Source organism: Corylus avellana, chromosome 3 (genome assembly GCF_965113065.1).
Source record: "Corylus avellana chromosome 3, dhCorAvel1.hap1.2, whole genome shotgun sequence".
Taxonomy (NCBI): Eukaryota; Viridiplantae; Streptophyta; class Magnoliopsida; order Fagales; family Betulaceae; genus Corylus; species Corylus avellana.
In genome coordinates, this window is record NC_142492.1 from 31,197,023 (window position 1) to 31,219,397 (window position 22,375).

The window sequence follows — 22,375 nt, forward strand, 5'->3', positions numbered from 1 at the left end:
CTTTGATATATTACTATTTTCAGTTGTTTTTGCCTTTTAACTTAAAGATTGTAACTTTTGCATTATTGAATGAAATCTCCAATTTATCAAAAAAGAAAATATTGAATGAATTGTCCAAAGTTTCAGTGAAGAATATGAAGTGAGTAATGTTTAATGTCGTATATAATTGATTTTACCTTTTTTGTCATCAGGGCAGTAAAAATGTTGTAGGATGGCATGAGGGAAAAAGGAAATCTAGGGTCTCGGAAAATTATAGTTAGGGTTTGTAACAAGTTGGTATTGATGAAATTTGTTTGTCAAATTAGGGGTTTACGTATCTAGTTGCTTTTGCTGGAACCAATGAACGTACAATGAAAAGTAAAGAATCACTGCTAGCATCAAACTAGTAGGAATTACTCATTCGAAAATAGCATTAAATCTCTATGGTTTACAGAAAACTTGAAACCAATTGTACAATTGTTTAATATGTTAGATTATAATTTATAGTCATTGCAATTTATATAGGGTTCGCAATGACCTAAGTCTAATAACCCTCAATTCTTAATTGTTGCCTTTGAAAGAAAGTAATTTGGACCATACATTATTACTAAAGATTAATAATAGAACCCTAAAGCCTTATTATTGGACCCACAAATAATTAAAAATGAAAAAGAAATATCAACACTGATGTGGGATATGCTTGCCACAGTGCTGTGAACAGTTAATCTCAGGAAGTGAACTTTAATTTAACTGCAACATAGGAGCCACAACGTAATCTTTCCACCAAATTGAAGCTTGGGGTTGCTAAATCTGCTCCTTGTTTATTGTACAAAGTTTAAGTGGCCGCTTTCTATCAACAAAACAATTTTGACCACATTTTTATCGCTCTCTGACAGTTTTTGGGTAATCAAATTTCAGAGAATGTTGTAGCGTCCTTCTCTACTTGCAAAAGGACGGGTGAACAAGAAGCTGAAGATCTAAGGAGAGCTAACATTAAGTATGCTATTTCTAAGCAAAATAAGCTAGATACTGGAGCTTTTGAATGCCACTTTGAGTGAGTCATAATCTCAATTAATATGGTGTGGGAACGATGGTCTCAATGTTTTTCCCTGTTTTCTGAATAAAATTGTTTGACATGTGTAGGAAATTATGGGGAAGCTTTTCTGAAGATAAAAGGACCTCCTTTACGTACCTTGACTGCTTATGGTTTCACTTGTATAGGAGACAACCCTATAAAGCCAAAGTGCTAACATGGATTAAGAATAAGCACATTTTTTCAAAGAAATATGTTTTGGTTCCTATTATTTGCTGGTAAGTTCTTTCCATTAACTTGGCCGCTAAGCATTATTTTTATTTCAAATGCATGGGATTTTATTTTGTTGTCTTGTTTCTTTGGCGTATAGATTGGATTGGATTTTATTGTTTGAAATACCATTTCTTTAGGGATCACTGGAGCCTCTTGATCTTCTGCCACTTTGGTGAGAGCTTGCAATCAAAAACCAGAACACCATCCATGTTATTGCTGGATTCGCTCCTAATGGCAAATCCAAGGTGGGTTGAACCAGATATAAGAAAGTATGCATCTAAACAAACCCAGACTCCTTGTTTCAGTATGGTAGTTTATTGATTTTTTGGTTTCTTTTAGGTTTGTGTTGGACATTTATAAAGCAGAGGGTAGGCCTGAGAATGAGGACTTTATTTATCGAATTCCTCTCCTGGTGCCTAAGGTGACCACAATATATGCTCTTGATTCATTTCCACTTTAGTGCTATTGTATTTTTCACTTGTATTTGCATCTTGGGAAAAAATGGATTTTTTTTTTTTTTTTTTTTTTTTGTTCAGGTTCCTCAACAGACAGGTAATCAGGAATGCGGTAGTTTTGTTCTTTACTTTAGTAAATTGTTCGTGGAAGGCACTCCAGAGGATTTTAGAGTTGAGGATTATCCTTACTTTGTAAGTTTCCGCTGGCTGTCATGTTTATTGCTTCAGGCGCTTCATACAATAAACATGACAACCAGCGGAAACTTACAAAGTAAGGATAATCCTCAACTCTAAAATCCTTCGGAGCGCCTTCCACGAACAATTTGCTAAAGTAAAGAACAAATCTGCCGCATTCCTCATTACCTGTCTGCTGAGGAACCTGAACAAAAAAAAAAAAAAATCCACTTTTTCCCAGGATGCAAATACAAGTGAAAATACAATAGCACTAAAGTGGAAATGAATCAAGAGCATATATTGTGGTCACCTTAGGCACCAGGAGAGGAATTCGATAGATAAAGTCCTCATTCTCAGGCCTACCCTCTGCTTTATAAATATCCAACACAAACCTGAAAGAAACCAAAAAATCAATAAACTACCATACCGAAACAAGGAGTCTGGGTTTGTTTAGATGCATACTTTCTTATATGTGGTTCAACCAGCCTTGGATTTGCTATTTGGAGCGAATCCAGCAATAACATGCATGGTGTTCTGGTTTTTTATTGCAAGCTCTCACCAAAGTGTCAGAAGATCAAGAGGCTCCAGTGATCCCTAAAGAAATGGTATTTCGAACAATAAAATCCAATCCAATCTATACGCCAAAGAAACAAGACAACAAAATAAAATCCCATGCATTTGCAATAAAAATAATGCTTAGCGGCCAAGTTAATGGAAAGAACTTACTAGCAAATAATAGGAACCAAGACATATTTCTTTGAAAAAATGTGCTTCTTCTTAATCCATGTTAGCACCTTGGCTTTATAGGGTTGGCTCCTATACATGTAAAACCATAAGCAGTCAAGGTACGTAAAGGAGGTCCTTTTATCTTCAGAAAAGCTTCCCCATAATTTCCTACACATGTCAAACAATTTTATTCAGAAAACAGGGAAAAACATTGAGACCATCGTTCCCACACCATATTAATTGACATTATGACTCACTCAAAGTGACATTCAAAAGCTCCACTATCTAGCTTCTTTTGCTTAGAAATAGCATACTTAATGTTAGCTCTCCTCTCTAATCGCTGACCGCGAGGAAAAAAGGGAGTTAAAGTCCTTGTTAATGCAAAGCTCCTCCTTAGATCTTCAGTTTCTTGTTCACCCGTCCTTTTGCAAGCAGAGAAGGACACTACAACATTCTCTGAAATTTGATTACCCAAAAACTGTCAGAGCGATAAAAATGTGGTCAAAATTGCTTTGTTAATAGAAAGCAGCCACTTAAACTTTGTACAATAAACAAAGAGCAGATTTAGCAACCCCAAGCTTCAATTCGGTGGAAAGATTACGTTGTGGCTCCTATGTTGCAGTTAAATTAAAGTTCACTTCCTGAGATGAAATGTTCATAGCACTGTGGCGAGCATATCCCACATCAGTGTTGATATTTCTTTTTCATTTTTAATTATTTGTGGGTCCAATAATAAGGCTTTAGGGTTCTATTATTAATCTTAAGTAATAATGTATGGTCCAAATTACTTTCTTTCAAAGGTAACAATTAAAAATTGAGGGTTATTACACTTAGATCATTGGGAACCCAATATAAATTGCAATGACTATAAATTATAATCTAACATATTAAACAATTGTACAACTGGTTTCAAGTTTTCTGCAAATCCTAGAGATTTAATGCTATTTTCGAATGAGTAATTCCTACTAGTTTGATGCTAGCAGTGATTCTTTACTTTTCATTGTACGTTCATTGGTTCCAGCAAAAGCAACTAGATACGTAAACCCCTAATTTGACAAACAAATTTCACCACTACCAACTTGTTACAAACCCTAACTATAATTTTCCGAGACCCTAGATTTCCTTTTTCCCTCATGCCATCCTGCAACATTTTTACTGCCCTGATGACAAAAAAGGTAAAATCAATTATATACGACATTAAACATTACTCACTTCATATTCTTCACTGAAACTTTGGACAATTCATTCAATATTATCTTTTTTGATAAATTGGAGATTTCATTCAATAATGCAAAAGTTACAATCTTTAAGTTAAAAGGCAAAAACAACTGAAAATAGTAATATATCAAAGATGCTGTCTTGCCTGTATTGACAATAGGCAGACATTTTTTTGATATTGAAGGTGCACATGATGCTTTATTTGCAGCTCTCTCCACATTAGTTTTCGAAGTTTCGACTACTTTAGCAGGAGAATTTGGATCTGAGGCAGGCAGAGCACATAAAAGCAATTACTTCCGTGAGATGAAAAAGTTTCATACCTTTAATCAAGACAAGGGCATAAAATGTGTTATCGAGAAAAGAAAAGAGCGTAAAATCTGTTACAGCCTCACAAAGTGTTGTGAATCTCAGATGTTCTTCCCATCCCTTTCAAAACCTTTTTTTAATTTCCAGGCTAAGAAGAGGAAACCATCCATAACTGAACTTCCATCAATGTCTGTGAGACATACATTGATGCAAGTTCAGTTATGGATGGTTATATAGTATTAACCTGCAATAACTGATGTAAAACTTGAATACTTGAAAAAAAAAAAAAAAAAAAAAAAAAAAAAAAAATTATCACCTTTTAATTTCTTTAATGTTTGAGGTGCCCGTTGATTAATCATTGAAGGTACACCACCATGCCTAAGAGGCTTCATAAGTACTGACGGTCCAAGACTAGGATTTTCTTTCGCCCTTAAAGTGGAGCACTTTGGGGTGGCGGTTCTGGATCCAACTGGTGTCCTTTGAGAGGATGCCTTTGAATATGATGGACCAGGTTTCCGACCAAAAGTAGTCTGTGAAGGAGTTCCTCTTTTCGTGGCTGCTGATGATAGCTTAATGGCTTCCTTAGCAGTAATGAAGTTCACTTTGCCAGTTTCAGCAGGCTTTTGCCTTTTAGAATATGCCTACCCCCCAGAACTGGGACCTGCTGTATGCATACCATCTCGGCAGCCTATTTCAGAGGAATCCAATGTCATAGTTCTCATCATACCTTTCTTAAAACAAGCTTCAGGCAAAACTATATTGCTTGACAGACATGATTCACAAGTTCAATTTTTTGTGTTATCGTTGGAATAGACCCGCATGCAATAACTGAAAAAGGCAAAAATGAGAAATATAATCATATGACGTTGTTAAGCTAACAAATGAGGAAAATAGTGACAGAAAATTGCACACGTGTTATAGACAGACGAGAGAGAGAGAGAGAGAGAGAGATGGAATATGAGAGGGGGTGGAGGGAGCTAAGAGTATTATCATACGTATGTTCACGAGCTGTATTGCATATAATGCAAGTAGCTAGGACTTTATCAAAACCAACATCACCACATATGTCACAAAGCTCATTCTGCAGGGTGGAAGAGTATCAATATGAATTCCAAATAAAAGTTACTAATCAATGACAAATTTAATGAAATTTAATTAAATACTATCAAATTATTTAGTTCCTTTAATCTGTCCATCACTTAGTGTAAACACAAATGACAGTGCTGCTGTCAAAAATTCGGTGATCCACATAAACTTAGTATTCATGCTCCCAGACAAATTAAAATACACATCATCGGATGAACATATACAAATTGCAGAGGCAGGAACATTTCAATTCAAATTATTTGAGAATGAAACTTTAATGAAGAGTGAAGACAGAAGATACATGATGAAAAATAACTTAAAACAAGTTCATAATTTTGACAGTAAAATAGCAAGGAAAAACTGCGATGTATGTACTTAGAAGCAGCGTGTCCTGCTATGGAAGAATCTGCACAATATCAGGTGTCCTTGTATAGTGATTTTTCTACAAAAATGCTCACAGTTTGGACCCAGCATAGTGGGAATCAAGGCATAGTCCTTTAGTTTAGTGCCTTGAGAGCTAAAAACGAGGAGGACTTTAATGAGCAAAGGCCACTTAGGTCACCACCTTCTGCAATTTTCTCCATGGAAGAATTAAGAATACCATGTTCCTACAGATGCTGAATACAAGGAGGACAGCACAATGGGTGTCAAGGCAGAGTTCTTTAGTTTATTGCCTTGAGAACTAAAAACAAGGTGGACTTAAATGAGCAAAGGCCACTTAAGGCACCAGCTTCTCCAATTTGCTCTATGTAAGAATTAACAAGATGTTTCTAGACATGCTATAAAAATAATAGGAATAATAAAAAAGAAAATGCAAAGTGCACAACAGTGTTTCCATAGGACTAAGGCAGTGAAGGCAGCGATTTGTGGCAATTACAATCTTGTGAAGGTAGCATAACAGTTGATTGATACGAAAGTGGAAGATGGAAGTGCATGTTATTGGTGATCATGATCATGAAGATTCTGGTAACAAAATAGAAATGTGTTGACACCAAGTAGAAATGGCATTTGATTATTAAGATGGTTCTTAAGGTTCCCCAATAAAATTTCACTTTTAGGAGAAAAACATCAATCTTGAGGATTGTGGTTATATGAAGAAGATGAAGGATAGAATATGCATTTGCAATAGATAATACAATGTTTATGTCCATGGTCTTACTATACCACATCAAAGAGATAATATTTGCGTTCAAGATTACACTATGAAATAGAAGAATAACAACATCCATATGAGATTTACACTTTCTAGGACTGAATTTGAAGTTCACAGCAAATTTCTTATAATAACAGAAAGCTAAAAAGAGTGGCCAGAGACTTTATCCTAGCCATTTCTTCCACAGTTAGTCCTGGAGTTTACCCATCCATCCACTCCTTAGTAAGCACCATGCCTCCAATCAACATACCTATTAAAATCCAGAGTCATCGTACTAAACGCAGGGTAAGTTTCTCCACTTACCTGGGGTTAAATACTCCTTGATTGTTGCTGGAAAAGCTGGGAAACTAATTCAAAGTAGCCAAATAAACGTCCAGGTGTTTTTCAATGGTAAAGACTATGGACTTTTGACAAATAAAAAATTCTAGGAGACTGAAAAGAAAAATGGGAAAATCCACTTTACCCCCCTGAAGTTTCAGGAGTTTTTCAATTTGAACCCAAAAGTTTAAAAAGTGGCAATGTATCCCCCCAATGTTTCAAAAATTTTCAATTTAAACCTTCCATTACAATTTCCGTTAAATTGGACGGAAATTTTTTTTAAAAAAGCCTGAGGGTAATTATGTAATTTTAGAGATTTTCGTCCAATTTAACGGAAATTATTAACGAAAGGTTTAAATTGAAAATTTTTGAAACATTGGGGGGGTACATTGCCACTTTTTAAACTTTGGGGTTCAAATTGAAAAACCCTTGAAACTTCAGGAGGGTAAAGTGGATTTTTCCCAAAGAAAAACTACCAATCTTGATAACAAACAAATATATTCTACTTGATTAAAAATATATATATATATATGTTGACATTTTGCTCCTACTTCTCAAATAAAGGAAAACTAATTCTAGCATATCACAACCGTACTCAACATGGTAAGTCCAATTAAAAACTTCACCCAAAACTCAGTTATAGCTACAAAACAAGAAGATCAACATGACACTAATACTCTTATTGTTTTTCGCGATCCTAAATCAGACCAGATTTTACTTTTTCACGAATGAAAACTAGATTCTTATTCTAGATGATTGGTGCGTAACTTCCCTTATATTCAATTAAAAACTTCCCTTCCAAAATTTTAAGGTGATAATTGGAAACATTGGTGGACTAAGCAACAAGCACCCCAAAGTTGGGTTAGATTTAAGTTGTATACTTCGTTGATCGTTCCCTCTCCATCCAATCATGTGATTATCCCAACAACGGTATCTAAATCATCATAATCAAAAACTAAAGAGACGGTAATGGCATAAGAACATAGACCATCATCCAAAGCCTATTGGGCTTGACAAGAAATTTAAGTCATTTGTATATTTTGACGAAGTACATTGAATGGATACCTCCTCCTATACTGGATTCTATATAGTTGAAGATAACTGATACATTTTAGGAACTGCTTACTATGATCGCACAAGTATTGGAAATAAAAAGGGGAAGACAAAAAAAAATTACACACTAATCAAAATGCATTTTATAGACTAAATTGTATATCTTTCCCTCATATAATAAACGTTACTCTAAGGATAACAGCCTGATCTTCCCTAAGAGCTCACATCAACGGAAAGGTTATTTTTATTTAATCATCTAGGTTGAAGTACTCAACCATTCAAAGTTTTATAGCAAACATTTAAATTCATGAAGAAAGAAATTGACGAATCAAAACTTGTTTAAAAAATAGTGATTTAAAACATATTTCCTGTAATAATCCTTATTTTTTATTATTTGATTTAATTTAATATTTAGAGTGTTAATTTAAATATGGGAAAGGAGTGGAGAGTAAGGGAAAGTAAGGTGCATGAGTAATATTTAACCTATCAAGTGAAGAAATCCTATCCCAGGAAGACTCAAGTATTTAACTTATATGACAAACTATTCTTAAAATGTTGTTCCTGAGGCATTACATTGGAACTGAATCCCACTAAATAACATATTATAATAAAAAATTGTGTGCATGAAAGGACCCATCACATGGGGCGTGACAGTTCCCTTCTTTATGCTTACATGTTATTTGTGATGAATACTTCAATTAAGTGAGTGTCACATAGGATCCTACCAATCAAGTATAACATGTGTCTTGCCCAATATGAACGAACATGACTTCTTCTTTTTTGATAAATATCCATGCTACTTAAAAACTGTTTTTTTTTTTTTTTTTTTTTTGAAATAATTGATTCCACTTGTAAATAAAGTAAAATGCCGAAGTCAATAAGTATCCACCAACTCAAGACAATTTGAAATACCATTAGATGAAAAAGAAACTAAAAACTAAAGTGCAAGGGGTGGTGTTTGGGACGGACGATGTTGCAGAGGCGCCAGTGTTCTTAGCTAGAGATGAGTCCAAGTACGTAAGTGGCCTCAACCTTGTTTTGGACGGGGGCCATAGCACCACCAACAGAGCTATTAGGGATGGCAAAGAAAATCATCGTTCTTAAGAACCCGATCAATATCATTTAATTAATTAATTATTTGGTGCAAATTAATAGTTTGATCATTTTATGTAATTGTTTCGCATATATTCTTTTTGTTTGGCTTTCTTTGCAATTTCAAATGTATTCCATCAAACCAAACTTCGTGTTGGTGTAACAGCAATAAAATAAAAACCTCAAATTGGTTCACACTAGTACTACTAGATTTATTCGTTAAGAACTTGAAATTAACCTTTGATTTATTTTGTTATTTTTTAATTTTTAACGATGATTGATAAAATAATTTGTTAGGACTATTATATCATATCTTCAGTATTTTGGATAATATATATATATATATATATATTAAAAAAAAAAGGGACTCCCTTATTTGAAAATGTAAAACACACTCTTAAACAAAATACTTTTCTTTATTTTGTTTCAAAATACAATTTTGGTGCCCAAAATTGCAATGCCAATCTCTTGATATTGGAGTACTCTTGTAATTTTAATTGTTGTAATTAGAAGCTGATTGTCATTAGGGGCTTCCAAATTAGCTGTTCCTACAGCGTTCAATTGCTTTGTCACATCACATAGGATGATGATTGGTGTCTAAAATGACCTGATTTATAAAAAGACTCCTATAAACTCTATTTCTCATTTATCTTCGAATTAAAGTTAAATAAGTATTGGTGATAGAGTGAAGGACATAAGGGATTGGAACCCCAATTAGTCATAGACAAGGATTGGAGGCTGGGTTGGTGGGGGAAGAAACATTCATCCCATTTTCATACCGTGGATGAGTGAATTATCATTAGATTTGTGGGACTCATATGTTGTGGAATATTTGCACGATATGTTATGATTGCCGTTTCTGGGATATCAATACAATAGATATGTTGAAATGTATAAAGTTTTAAGAAAATGGGAAAGAGAAGTTACACTTTTCTCAAACATTTAACAATTGCACACACTCAACACAACAAAAGCATCACATATTTCACACAAGGAGACTACCCTAGATTACACAAGTAACAGCATTTTGCTGGAGCTGAAAAAGCAGACAAATGGACCTTAAAATTGCCATCTCAATTTGTGAATTACTGTTTAAGTGTTCATGTAAGGGCTGTATAAAATGATTCTGTACCGTATGATGCGAGTGAGCAATCTGTACCATATTTTCTGTGAGTTCTGAATCTGTACATTGGCGAACCAATTGTATTTGGTCAAGGAGTACCATTGAGAAAGAAGGTTGCTATACACTATAGACATTTCTTGTGTATGAAGAAGGCATTGCAAGGTGGAGTTCTGAGTAGTGTGTTGTTCCTCATCTACTTTGTGAAGAGTCTTTTATCTTTTACATGGCGAAATACTCCACAGAAGTACTCTGCTATTTTCATAACAAATAAGGTCATTATAAAATGGTGCCATTTAGCTGCAGTAAAATGATTTTGACCTAAATACATAATTATATTAAACAATGCAAATAAAGTAATTCATAAGAAAAATCTTAAAAGGTAGAGCCCCAAATACAGGGGAAGCACAAACATAACATTATTCATCCATAAGGAAAATTCTTAATCTAAGAATGATTAAAAGAGTGAAAACTAAACAAAAAGAGCACACAACAAATAAAAGACACTCCTAAGAAAGATTGACCTAATTCTAATTCCACCTAATTTGGGCAATGGCACCTCCAAAATGTAACGGCTTTTCTCCTTTCCAATAGTCCATATCGGATATAAGGATGCAGGTTTCCAGTCCACATGACATGTACACAACTTTATGTCAAATAAATGAATAGAAATCCAACAAATAAGCTCAGATGTTAATACCTAGTTACCTAGTTACGCCATCAAATAACTCCACAATTTTGTGAAGTTAATAAATCTAAAAATATGTAGGAATTTTTAGGCCTCCCCTGTGCCACCAAGATGAAGACAAAGATTCAATCTAAGAGCCCTTTAACAGTTTACCAACAATCTTCCTTTTTTTTTTAAATATATATATATATATATCTTATTTTCTGATTATAAAAAGTGGTTTAGGATCATCGACCACAACAAAGTATTTTCAATATCAATCACGATAATCTCTACCAAAACAAAATCACAAAACCTGAAGTGTTGTGCTAAGTATGTTCATCTATGGGAAAACTGCAGGAAACCCAAATGATGAGAAGCTTATGAGAAGCTCACTCTGTGAGTCAACATGCATCTGTTTTGATGTAAATATCAGCAACTCTGCACCACCAATAAAACTTCTCATCATTGAATTGTGGGCCTCCATCAGCTCAAACAGGCAGGCAGTGGTCTCTTTGGATCTATAAGTCAACAGAAGTCATGTTAAAAAATTGTATAATTAACAGATTGTCACTCAAAAAAAAAAAAAAAAGGAAGAAAAAAAGATTGTCACTCAAAAATTAGATGCTAAAACAAACCTCTCAATATTATCATCAGGGAAAAAATATAAAGCTACGTCATTAAGATCAGGACCATTGTTCTGGAACAGCTCCTCCCAGAGTTGGCACCGAGGAAGCAACTTAACCTGAAGGACTAGAGGCATTCTTTGTGAAATCTCATAAGCTTTGCGATTGATGGTGCATTTAGGTTGAGCCAGGAACCCACCGTAAAATTTACCAGGGGTACTAGTAAAAAGAAAGCCTCCTCTGAAGAAAGAAAAATAAATGAAAACTCTATAGAGCAGGAAAGCAATGGAAACTCTATAGAGCAGACACCTAAAGGAACTTAACATCTTTTGCACTGTATGAAGAATTCACTTAAATGCAACAATACAGAAGAATAAATATCTGCCATGCACATGTTAAGAAACAATGAACAAGCCTAAATTAGGGACATAATCTGCCCTTTGCGTAAGAGACAATCTACTAGACATCATTTATTTTACTTCCATGCATTCCTTCCTGTAAAGAATGAATGACTTCCAATTTCATAAATAAAGGTTATAGACAAAATCATGAAAAGATTGGTTACAAACTTCCAAGTAATACGTAGAGCTGGTAGATTATCACAGTATAGCTTGAATTTAGGTAGCATATTCAGCAAGTCTCTTTCTTCAACATCAGAGTTCTTACATTCAGCATCATCTTGGAAGTTACCACCTATAGAAACACAGGAACAGCAATTAGTAAAGCAATCGGATTACCAAATAGTCATATTTCCAAGCTGATATCCCAACTATAACACGATTTCAATATTATGGCTGAGCTCGTTTGATGTGAAAGTGACAGAATATATTTTATTTTTTGTAAATAGAATCATGCCATATCTAGATATCATGGATATATGTATTTTAATGTCAGCAATTTATGAATTAAATCATCAACTTTGATAAGACCTAAATTAATTATTTTTAGTTGGGAAATGTAACTAAATGTCTGTCTTTTCACTGTTAAATTTGTATGTTAAAACTTCTAGATATATAATAAAAATGAAACAGGAGAGAAGCAAACAGTGTCAATTATCTTGCCTGAACTGACAGTTTGTGAAGTATGCATCAGTGGTGAAAACGTGCATGATGCTTTGTTAATATCATCCTCTATCTTCATAGTAGACGTTCCATGTTCTTTAGCAATTAAGGAATCCATTGGTTGTTTTCCAGAAACATCCTCCTCCAAAGCCACAAGGGCCAATTTTTCTGAAATAAAGATCATTAGGGCATCACTACAATATAAATGTCAAAAGATAAATATTATAATATTCTCAACTGATGCATTACGTTTTGAGTTCACTTATATAAGAAACACTGCATCTAATAGACACATCCCAATCAAATCGAAGCAATGCTTTCTAATTGATGAAAGACAGCTTTAATACAGCCAAAAAAAAAAAGTGCACACCCATCATTCTATTTTTTTTTTTTTTTAAGTAAATGAATTTTATTAAAAAGAGAAAGGACACAACTCAAGTACACAGGTAGTATACAAGAGACACCTAAATAGAAAAAGAAAAAGATCAGAAAATCATTAAAGCTAGTAATACTAAGCACTCAAAGGAGGCTCTCCAGTGGTATAGGGTTTTGAAGAAAAAGGACTTTAGTTTCACCACCGTTCTCCTGCAATCCTCAAAACTACAATAATTTATTTCTCTTGAAATACACCACATTAAGCAAAATAGGATCATCTTCCACATTACTACCCTTTGAGAAGAGCAACACTACCCTCTCCAACAAGCGAAGAGACCCACCACCCCTAGGCATAATCCACTTTAACCCATAAAGGCCGAAGATAGAACTCCATAACACATAAGTAGTCTCACAATGGAGTAGAAGGTGATCTACAGATTTCCCATTCTTCTTGCACATAAAACACAACCAACCCCACACGACCCATTTCTCTCACTAGAAGCCATCCACCCCACCCACTACCATATTTACAATCCACTCCGCTCTCCACAAAGTTCTTCTCTCACAAGCATAGTGCCATAACAATTTTTCCAAAAGAGCACAATTAAACAAATTTGCGGTCAGCTATAAATATAGCTAAACACTAATATGCAAAGATCCTAACAACTCATATTAGTAAATTCATACGCATCAATAGGAATTCCGTTACCTTTACTGACAATAGGTGAAGAATGCCTTGATAGTGAAGGTGTATGTGATGCTTCGTTTGTAGTCTTCTCCATCTTTGTATTAGAAGTTTCAACTTCTTTGGTAGCAATAAGGGCATTCATAAGTGGTTTCCCACAAACATCCTCCTTTCTGGCAGCTGCGAGAGCCATTTTTACTAACATAGAGATCATAAAATTATTAAATTGTACCAAAAGATTTAAAAGAAAAAACAGTTAATAGCACCAACAACCGTCAAACTTGTATATCCTAATTGACAGCAGCTTGTACCACCACCGTTTCAGAGCCTAATGGTAATAGTGCCAAGAGGACTTGTTCATAGCTAGGTTTGTTGCATAACGATGCTGCTATCTTCTTTATTGAGAGAGAGAGAGAGAAAGAGAGAGAGAGAGAGAGAGAGAGAGAGGATTGTATCATCTGCTTCACACAAGCCCATTGCACATCACTCATTGGAATTCACTATTTATATCTCGAAATTGTATATATCATAATTAATTTAAACTCAAAAAGTAATATACTGCCATTTGCTTTCAGCTCAAGATATTATGCCATAAAGACTTTATTTTTAACAGTATTATTATATTTGAAAGAAAAATATTTTGATTGCTAGCTGAACCAATAGATATGACAAATAATAATATATTTATGTTTTAAAAATAATTTTAAATCTTTCAGTTGACATTTTATTTAAAAAGTAAGGTATTTAGTTCAAATGTAGGTGATTTTAGTTGAGGCTTTGTTTTTACTAAGAAAAGCAACAATACATTGCCAAGCTAAGGCAAACCTTGAACCCATGCAAGGTTTCCATGGGTTCTAGGTTTGCCTTGGCTTAGAAAAGAGAGAGCCTCAAGTATGCACATTATATACAATTGATCCACCTAAAAAATCACTTGACGTTTGAATAATCTGGTCAAAATTGTTTTGTTGATAGAAAGCAGCCACTTAAACTTTGTACAATAAACAAGAAGCAGATTTAGCAACCCCAAGCTTCAATTTGGTGGAAAGATTACGTTGTGGCTCCTATGTTGCAGTCACTATGTTGCAGTCAAATTAAAGTTCACTTCCTGAGATTTACTGTTCACAGCACTGTGGCGAGCATATCCCACATCAATGTTGATATTTCTTTTTCATTTTTAATTATTTGTGGGTCCAATAATAAGGCTTTAGGGTTCTATTATTAATCTTAAGTAATAATGTATGGTCCAAATTACATTCTTTCAAAGGTAACAATTAAGAATTGAGGGTTATTACACTTAGGTCATTGGGAACCCTATATAAATTGCAATGACTATAAATTATAATCTGACATATTAAACAATTTTACAGCTGGTTTCAAGTTTTCTGCAAACCCTAGAGATTTAATGCTATTTTCGAAGGAGTAATTCCTACTAAGTTTGATGCTAGCAGTGATTCTTTACTTTTCATTGTACATTCTTTGGTTCCAGCAAAAGCAGCTAGATACGTAAACCCCTAATTTGACAAACAAATTTCACCATACCAACTTGTGACAAACCCTAACTATAATTTTCCTAGACCCTAGATTTCCTTTTTCCCTCATGCCATCCTACAACATTTTTACTACCCTGATGACAAAAAAGGTAAAATCAATTATATACGACATTAAACATTACTCACTTCATAGTCTTCATTGAAACTTTGGACAATTCATTCAATATTTTCTTTTTGATAAATTGGAGATTTCATTCAATAATGCAAAAGTTACAATCTTTAAGTTAAAAGGCAAAAACAACTGAAAATAGTAACATATCAAAGATGCTGTCTTGCCTGTATTGACAATAGGCAGACATTTTTTTGATATTGAAGGTGCACATGATGCTTTATTTGCAGCTCTCTCCACATTAGTTTTAGAAGTTTCGACTACTTTAGCAGGAGAATTTGGATCTGAGGCAGGCAGAGCACATAAAAGCAATTAATTCCGTGAGATGAAAAAGTTCCATACCTTTAATCAAGACAAGGGCATAAAATGTGTCATCAAGAAAAGAAAAGGGCGTAAAATCTGTTACAGCCTCACAAAGTTTTGTGAATCTCAACTGTTCTTCCCATCCCTTTCAAAACCTTTTTTTTAATTTCCAGGCTAAGAAGAGGAACCCATCCATAACTGAACTTCCATCAATATCTGTGACAGACATTGATGGAAGTTCAGTTATGGATGGTTATATAGTATTAACCTGCAATAACTGATGTAAAGCATGAATATTCAAAAAAAAAAAAAAAAATTATCACCTTTAAATTTCTTTAATGCTTGAGGTGCCCGTTGATTAATCATTGAAGGTGCACCACCATGCCTAGGAGGCTTCATAAGTCCTGACGGTCCAAGACTAAGATTTTCTTTCACCCTTAAAGTGGAGCACTTTGGGGTGGCGGTTCTGGATCCAACTGGTGTCTTTTGAGAGGATGCCTTTGAATATGATGGACCAGGTTTCCGACCAAAATTAGTCTGTGAAGGAGTTCCTCTTTTCGTGGCTGCTGATGATAGCTTAATGGCTTCCTTAGCAGTAATGAACTTCACTTTGCCAGTTTCAGCAGGCTTTTGCCTTTTAGAATATGCCTGCCCCCCAGAACTGGGACCTGCTGTATGCATACCATCTCGGCAGCCTATTTCAGAGGAATCCAATGTCATAGTTCTCATCATACCTTTCTTCAAACAAGCTTCAGGCAAAACTATATTGCTTGACAGACATGATTCACAAGTCCAATTTTTTGTGTTATCGTTGGAATAGACCCGCATGCAATAACTGAAAAAGGCAAAAATGAGAAATATAATCATATGACGTTGTTAAGCCAACAAATGAGGAAAATAGAGTGACAGAAAATTGCACACGTGTTAGAGAGAGAGAGAGAGAGAGAGAAGATGAGAGGGAGTGGAGGGAGCTAAGAGTATTATCATACGTATGCTCACGAGCTGTATTGCATATAATGCAAGTAGCTAGGACTTTATCAAAACCAACATCACCACATATGTCACAAAGCTCATTCTGCAGGGTGGAAGAGTATCAATATGAATTCCAAATAGAAGTTACTAATCAATGACAAATTTAATGAAATTTAATTAAATACAATCAAATTATTTAGTTCCTTTAATCTGTCCATCACTTGGTGTGTAAACACAAATGACAGTGCTGCTGTCAAAAATTCGGTGATCCACATAAACTTAGTATTCATGCTCCCAGACAAACTAAAATACACATCATCAGATGAACATATACAAATTGTAGAGGCAGGAACATTTCAATTCAAATTATTTGAGAATGAAACTTTAATGAAGAGTGAAGACAGAAGATACATGATGAAAAATAACTTAAAACAAGTTAATAATTTTGACGGTAAAATAGCAAGGAAAAACTGCGATGTATGTACTTAGAAACAGCATGTCCAGCTATGGAAGAATCTGCACAATATCAGGTGTCCTTGTATAGTGATTTTCTACAAAAATGCTCACAGTTTGGACCCAGCATATTGGGAATCAAGGCATAGTTCTTTAGTTTAGTGCCTTGAGAACTAAAAACGAGGACTTCAATGAGCAAAGGCCACTTAGGTCACTAGCTTCTGCAATTTTCTCCATGGAAGAATTAAGAATACCATGTTCCTACAGATACTGAATACAAGGAGGACAGCACAAGGGGTGTCAAGGTAGAGTTCTTTAGTTTAATGCCTAGAGAACTAAAAACAAGGTGGACTTAAATGAGCAAAGGCCACTTAAGTCACCAGCTTCTACAATTTGCTCTATGTAAGAATTAACAAGATGTTTCTAGAGCTGCTATAAAAATAATAGGAATAATAAAAAGGAATAGGCAAAATGCACAATGGTGTTTCCATAGGACTAAGGCAGTGAAGGCAGCGATTTGTGGCAATTACAATCTTGTGAAGGTAGCATAACAGTTGATTGATACGAAAGTGGAAGATGGAAGTGCATGTTATCGGTGATCATGATCATGAAGATTTTGGTAACATAATAGAAATGTGTCAACACCAAGTAGAAATGGCATTTGATTATAAAGATGGTTCTTAAGGTTCCCCAATAAAATTTCACTTTTAGGAGAAAAACATCAATCTTGAGGATTGTGGTTATATGAAGAAGATGAAGGATAGAATATGCATTTGCAATAGGTAATACAGTGTTTATGTCCATGGTCTTACTATACCACATCAAAGAGATAATATTCGCGTTCAAGATTACACTACGAAATAGAAGAATAACAAAATCCATATGAGATTTACACTTTCTAGGACTGAATTTGTAGTTCACCACAAATTTCATATAATAACAGAAAGCTAAAAAGAGTGGCCAGATACTTTATCCTAGCCATTTCTTCCACAGTTAGTCCTGAAGTTTACCCATCCATCCACTCCTTAGTAAGCACCATGCCTCCAACCAACATACCTATTAAAATCCAAAGTCATCATACTAAACGCAAGGTAAGTTTCTCCACTTACCTTGGGTTAAATATTCCTTGATTGTTGCTGGAAAAGCTGGGAAACTAATTCAAAGCAGCCAAACAAACGTCTAGTGTTTTTCAATGGTAAAGACTATGGACTTTTGACAAATAAAAAATTCTAGGAGACTGAAAAGAAAAACTACCAATCTTGATAACAAACAAATATATTCTACTTGATTAAAAAATATATATATATGTTAACATTTTGCTCCTACTTCTCAAATAAAGGAAAACAAATTCTACCATATCACGACCGTACTCAACATGGTAAGTCCAATTAAAAACTTCACCTAAAACTCAGTTATAGCTACAAAACAAGAAGATCAACATGACACTAATACTCTTATTGTTTTTCACGATCCTAAATCAAACCAGATTTTACGTTTTCACGAATGAAAACTAGATTCTTATTCTAGATGATTGGTGCGTAACTTCCGTTATATTCAATTGGGTGGGAGGGGGGCCTTCCAAAATTTTAAGGTCATAGTTGGAAACATTAGTGGACTGAACAACAAGCACCCCAAAGTTGGGTTGGATTTAAGTTGTATACTTCTTTCCCTCTCCATCCAATCATGTGATTACCCCAACAACGGTATGCGAAATTCAGTTTAACCAAACACCATCAAGAATAAGTAGGTCTAAATGGTATACATAACACATGAAACCAGAGTTATAGACTAACCAAGTAAAAGATTACTATAATGCACCTTTGAGAAGTACAAATAAATAAGAAAGAAATGTAATATTATCCGTTTCTGAAGTAATTGAAGTATGGCGTGCAGGAACTCATAGTCTCTTAGTCAGATAAAAACTTAGAATGGTAAAACTGAAGAATGGAATATAAAAGGGGCACAAAACTGTGTGCTCTGAAGAAGGTACATGATGTAGGGTCTCAAACAAAGATTAAAATGCAAAGGGAATAATGCGACAAGGCAACATCAAATATATAGCACCTTTGTTTTAAAACCTATAAGTCTAAAAGAAAATGGATCATTATCAAACACAACAAATATCAGAATACCAACAAGACTAGAATCTAAATCATCATAATCAAAAACTAAAGAGACGGTAATGGCATAAGAACATAGACCATCATCCAAACCCTATAGGGCTTGACAAGAAATTTAAGTCATTTGTATATTTTGACGAAGTACATTGAATGCATACCTCCTCCTATACTGGATTCTATATAGTTGAAGATAACTGATACATTTTAGGAACTGCTTACAATGATTGTGCAAGTATTGGAAATAAAAAGGGGAAGACAAAAAAAAATTACACACTAATCAAAATGCATTTTATAGACTAAATTGTATATCTTTCCCTCATACAATAAACGTTACTCTAAGGATAACAGTCTGATCTTCCCTAAGAGCTCACATCAACGGAAAGGTTATTTTTATTTAATTGTCTAGGTTGAATTACTCAACCATTCAAAGTTTTATAGCAAACATTTAAATTCATGAAGAAGAAATTGACGAATCAAAACTTGTTTAAAAAATAGTGATTTAAAACGTATTTCCTGTAATAATCCTTATTTTTTATTATTTGATTTAATTTAATATTTAGAGTGTTAACTTAAATATGGGAAAGGAGTGGAGAGTAAGGGAAAGCAAGGTGCATGAGTAATATTTAACCTATCAAGTGAAGAAATCCTATCCCAGGAAGACTCAAGTATTTAACTTATATGACAAACTATTCTTAAATGTTGTTCCTGAGGCATTACATTGGAACTGAATCCCACTAAATAACATGTTATAATAATAAATTTGTGTGCATGAAAGGACCCATCACATGGGGCGTGACAGTTCCTTTCTTTATGCTTACATGTTATTTGTGATAAATACTTCAATTAAGTGAGTATCACATAGGATCCTACCAATCGAGTATAACATGTGTCTTGCCCAATATGAACATGACTTCTTCTTTTTTGATAAATATCCATGCTACTTAAAAACTGTTTTTTTTTGGGGGGGAAAAATACTACAATTTTTTTTTTTTTTTTTCTGAAATAATTGATTCCACTTGTAAATAAAGTAAAATACCGAAGTCAATAAGTATCCACTAACTCAAGACAATTTGAAATACCATTAGATGAAAAAGAAACTAAAAACTAAAGTGCAAGGGTTTATTTGACCAGCTTTCATTGCAAGTATGAAGCTGAAGTTTTCTGTGAAGTTTGTAAACTAGCTTTCTTTATACTAATTTCAAACAAAGGTAGATTGCCAAGGCAAACGCTTACTCATCTCTTTTTTTTTAATAAAGTGTAATACGGTCAGTTCATCAATATTAGCAGAAGTAGTTTCGTCTCCTAAACCTCCCAAGTTCTTATGATCATCTTTGTAATGAAAAGCCCCAAAAGATTACCTGGCTGCTTCAAATTTACGTTAGTTAGTGCCCCAGATCCCAGGACAAGTTCTGAATACTGAATAAATAATTGTATCTAGGAACAAAAGATGACTTTGATTCAACATGCAGAAAATCAGAAAAAATATTTATACCAAAAAATAAAATAAAAAAGACAAAAGGAGATTAATAAAAATGCAATTTTTCAACAAAGCAATGCGCAACACAAGAACTGAAGCAGAACGTACATATATATATATATATGGAAGAAGTAAACAGTAATAAACGCCTCTACTAACTGTCGTAGCAAAGTTCCCACAACAAACAAAGCTAGAAATTAAAGCCAAACAAAAGAAACGCAATAATCTGTATAAACTTTTATAAATTAGTTTCAAAAAGGTAAAAGAAACGCATTTAGCAAATTTTCTTGTTTTCTTGTGAACATGGATAGATAACATCACTCTCCTTTTTTTCTGCGCTTTTTAAAGAAAGAGAAACTTCCGTAACAAAACCTACAACAGGTTATCCAAACAGAGATTAAGCTTTCCAAAATATAAAACCATAACATTATAAAAGTAAAAAATGAAAAAGAAAAAAGAAAATCTCTACATACAACACATGCTTGAAAAGAGAGAAGAAGAAGAAATGCAAAGCCCACTTCTCACCCAATGAAAGTGGGGGTGCCATTGACAAGTACAAAAATGAAGACGAGAGAGAGAGAGAGAGACAAAAACAATGATAGATGAAGGATTTTCATGGCTTTTAACGGTTTGTTTTACCGAGTTGCTGCGACTCCGAGGTGGTTTCTTTTCCATGGCTGCTGATATTCTTCTTTATGTCCTCGTCGTTTGGTCCCTTCTTCTTCTTGTTCGTCTTGGGGAGTCCAAAAGTCTGCTTGTGGGGCAAGCAAAAGCGCCGGACCAAAGACAAAAGAGAGGGAGAGTGTTTTTACAAAGGGGAGAGGCTTGTATTAATTGGTTGTGAGGGAGAGAATATATGGTGTGCGAGTCTTTTTGTTTGCTTATTCTGAGGACTCACATCCAGAAGAACCCAAATATATATATATATAAGGACAAAAATGCCATTCTCTTGAGTTTTTTTTTTTTTTGACATATCCGCACAAAAGGGGGAGGAGGATTCGAACTAGTGACCTTCACTTCATTAAGTGTAGTCCCAGTCGATTGAGCTACCTCTTGGGGACAATCCATTCCCTTGAGTTGACGTGTCTCGGACTCTTACGGATTCTGTACACTAGATTTATTTGATGGGACATGTTAGTTTACAAACCGCTTATAAATGCCATGGTAACATATTATTTGGTAATTAAATTTTGGAAAAAAAATTTGAGATGTGTAACACTTTTTGTCGGACCAAATGTTATACATTTCAAATTTTTTTCTCAAAAGTTGACCATCTCATGAGTTTGTGATATACTTTTCAAAATAATATTATTTTGACATATCATTTATCGTCAATTGGTGACATACTTTTCAAAATAATTTTTAAATGTGACACATCATTTAAAAATTAACTTTTAAAAGAAAAATTTTAAATTGAAGATATGTAGCACTTCTCATTGATTTATTGTCAAGGGTGGGATTTTTACATGTCTTTTAAAAAAAATTAAATAATATACAAATTATTAAATATATCAATTTAAAATTATGATGATAAAATTAATGCTGTTAGCTGGGCGAGTAATATTACAAACCATATATATTTTTATTTTTACTTTTTGTTTAAAGTAATCATCTCAATCAGCTCTTAAATTCATGTATCCATTAATCCTTAAAATAAACTTTTGTTAACAATGACTAATCTAAAGGCCGACAAACATGGACACATCAACTAGTAAGATTGGTAAAATGAGAGTATAATCTGTAATATTACAAAAACAAAAAAAAAATTAAAGACTAATACTTACAAAGTACAAACAAACAAAATTAAGACTAATTGACAATGACAAAGAAAAATAGTAGTGAGACAAGAGTGTGGTTTTTAGCATTGTTTATTCAAAAATAATAATTACACTAACCTTATGTGATTAGGGGTTTATTATGGGAAAATAAATCAAATTATTTAAAAAATATGGGTCGCAGTTTTTGTTTATTTTTCTTATGTAGAAAGAAAA

The 22,375-nt window shown here is 34.0% G+C and overlaps 1 protein-coding gene and 1 long non-coding RNA gene across 3 annotated transcripts; both read right to left on the reverse strand.

The window, feature by feature from the left end:
* Positions 1-3,059: 3,059 nt before the first annotated feature.
* On the reverse strand, positions 3,060-5,246 carry LOC148587086 (uncharacterized). Its single transcript, XR_015911782.1, has 3 exons — positions 5,160-5,246; positions 4,892-4,992; positions 3,060-3,096 (listed from the first exon to the last, which is right to left on the reverse strand). It is a non-coding gene; the product is annotated as an uncharacterized LOC148587086 (long non-coding RNA).
* Positions 5,247-9,724: 4,478 nt separating this feature from the next.
* On the reverse strand, positions 9,725-21,170 carry LOC132176587 (uncharacterized). 2 transcript variants are annotated; one of them, XM_059588837.2, is made up of 10 exons: positions 21,024-21,170; positions 16,352-16,437; positions 15,686-16,197; positions 15,227-15,343; positions 13,425-13,598; positions 12,341-12,508; positions 11,849-11,972; positions 11,292-11,519; positions 11,050-11,174; positions 9,725-10,238 (listed from the first exon to the last, which is right to left on the reverse strand). In XM_059588837.2, exons 1-10 carry the CDS (start codon positions 21,057-21,059, stop codon positions 10,183-10,185), a joined length of 1,626 nt encoding a protein of 541 aa, XP_059444820.2. In that variant the 5' UTR covers positions 21,060-21,170; the 3' UTR covers positions 9,725-10,182. The 2 variants fall into 2 exon arrangements, with proteins under 2 accessions (XP_059444820.2, XP_059444819.2); XM_059588836.2 differs by having other exon boundaries at positions 9,725-10,241.
* Between the last annotated feature and the right edge of the window lie 1,205 nt (positions 21,171-22,375).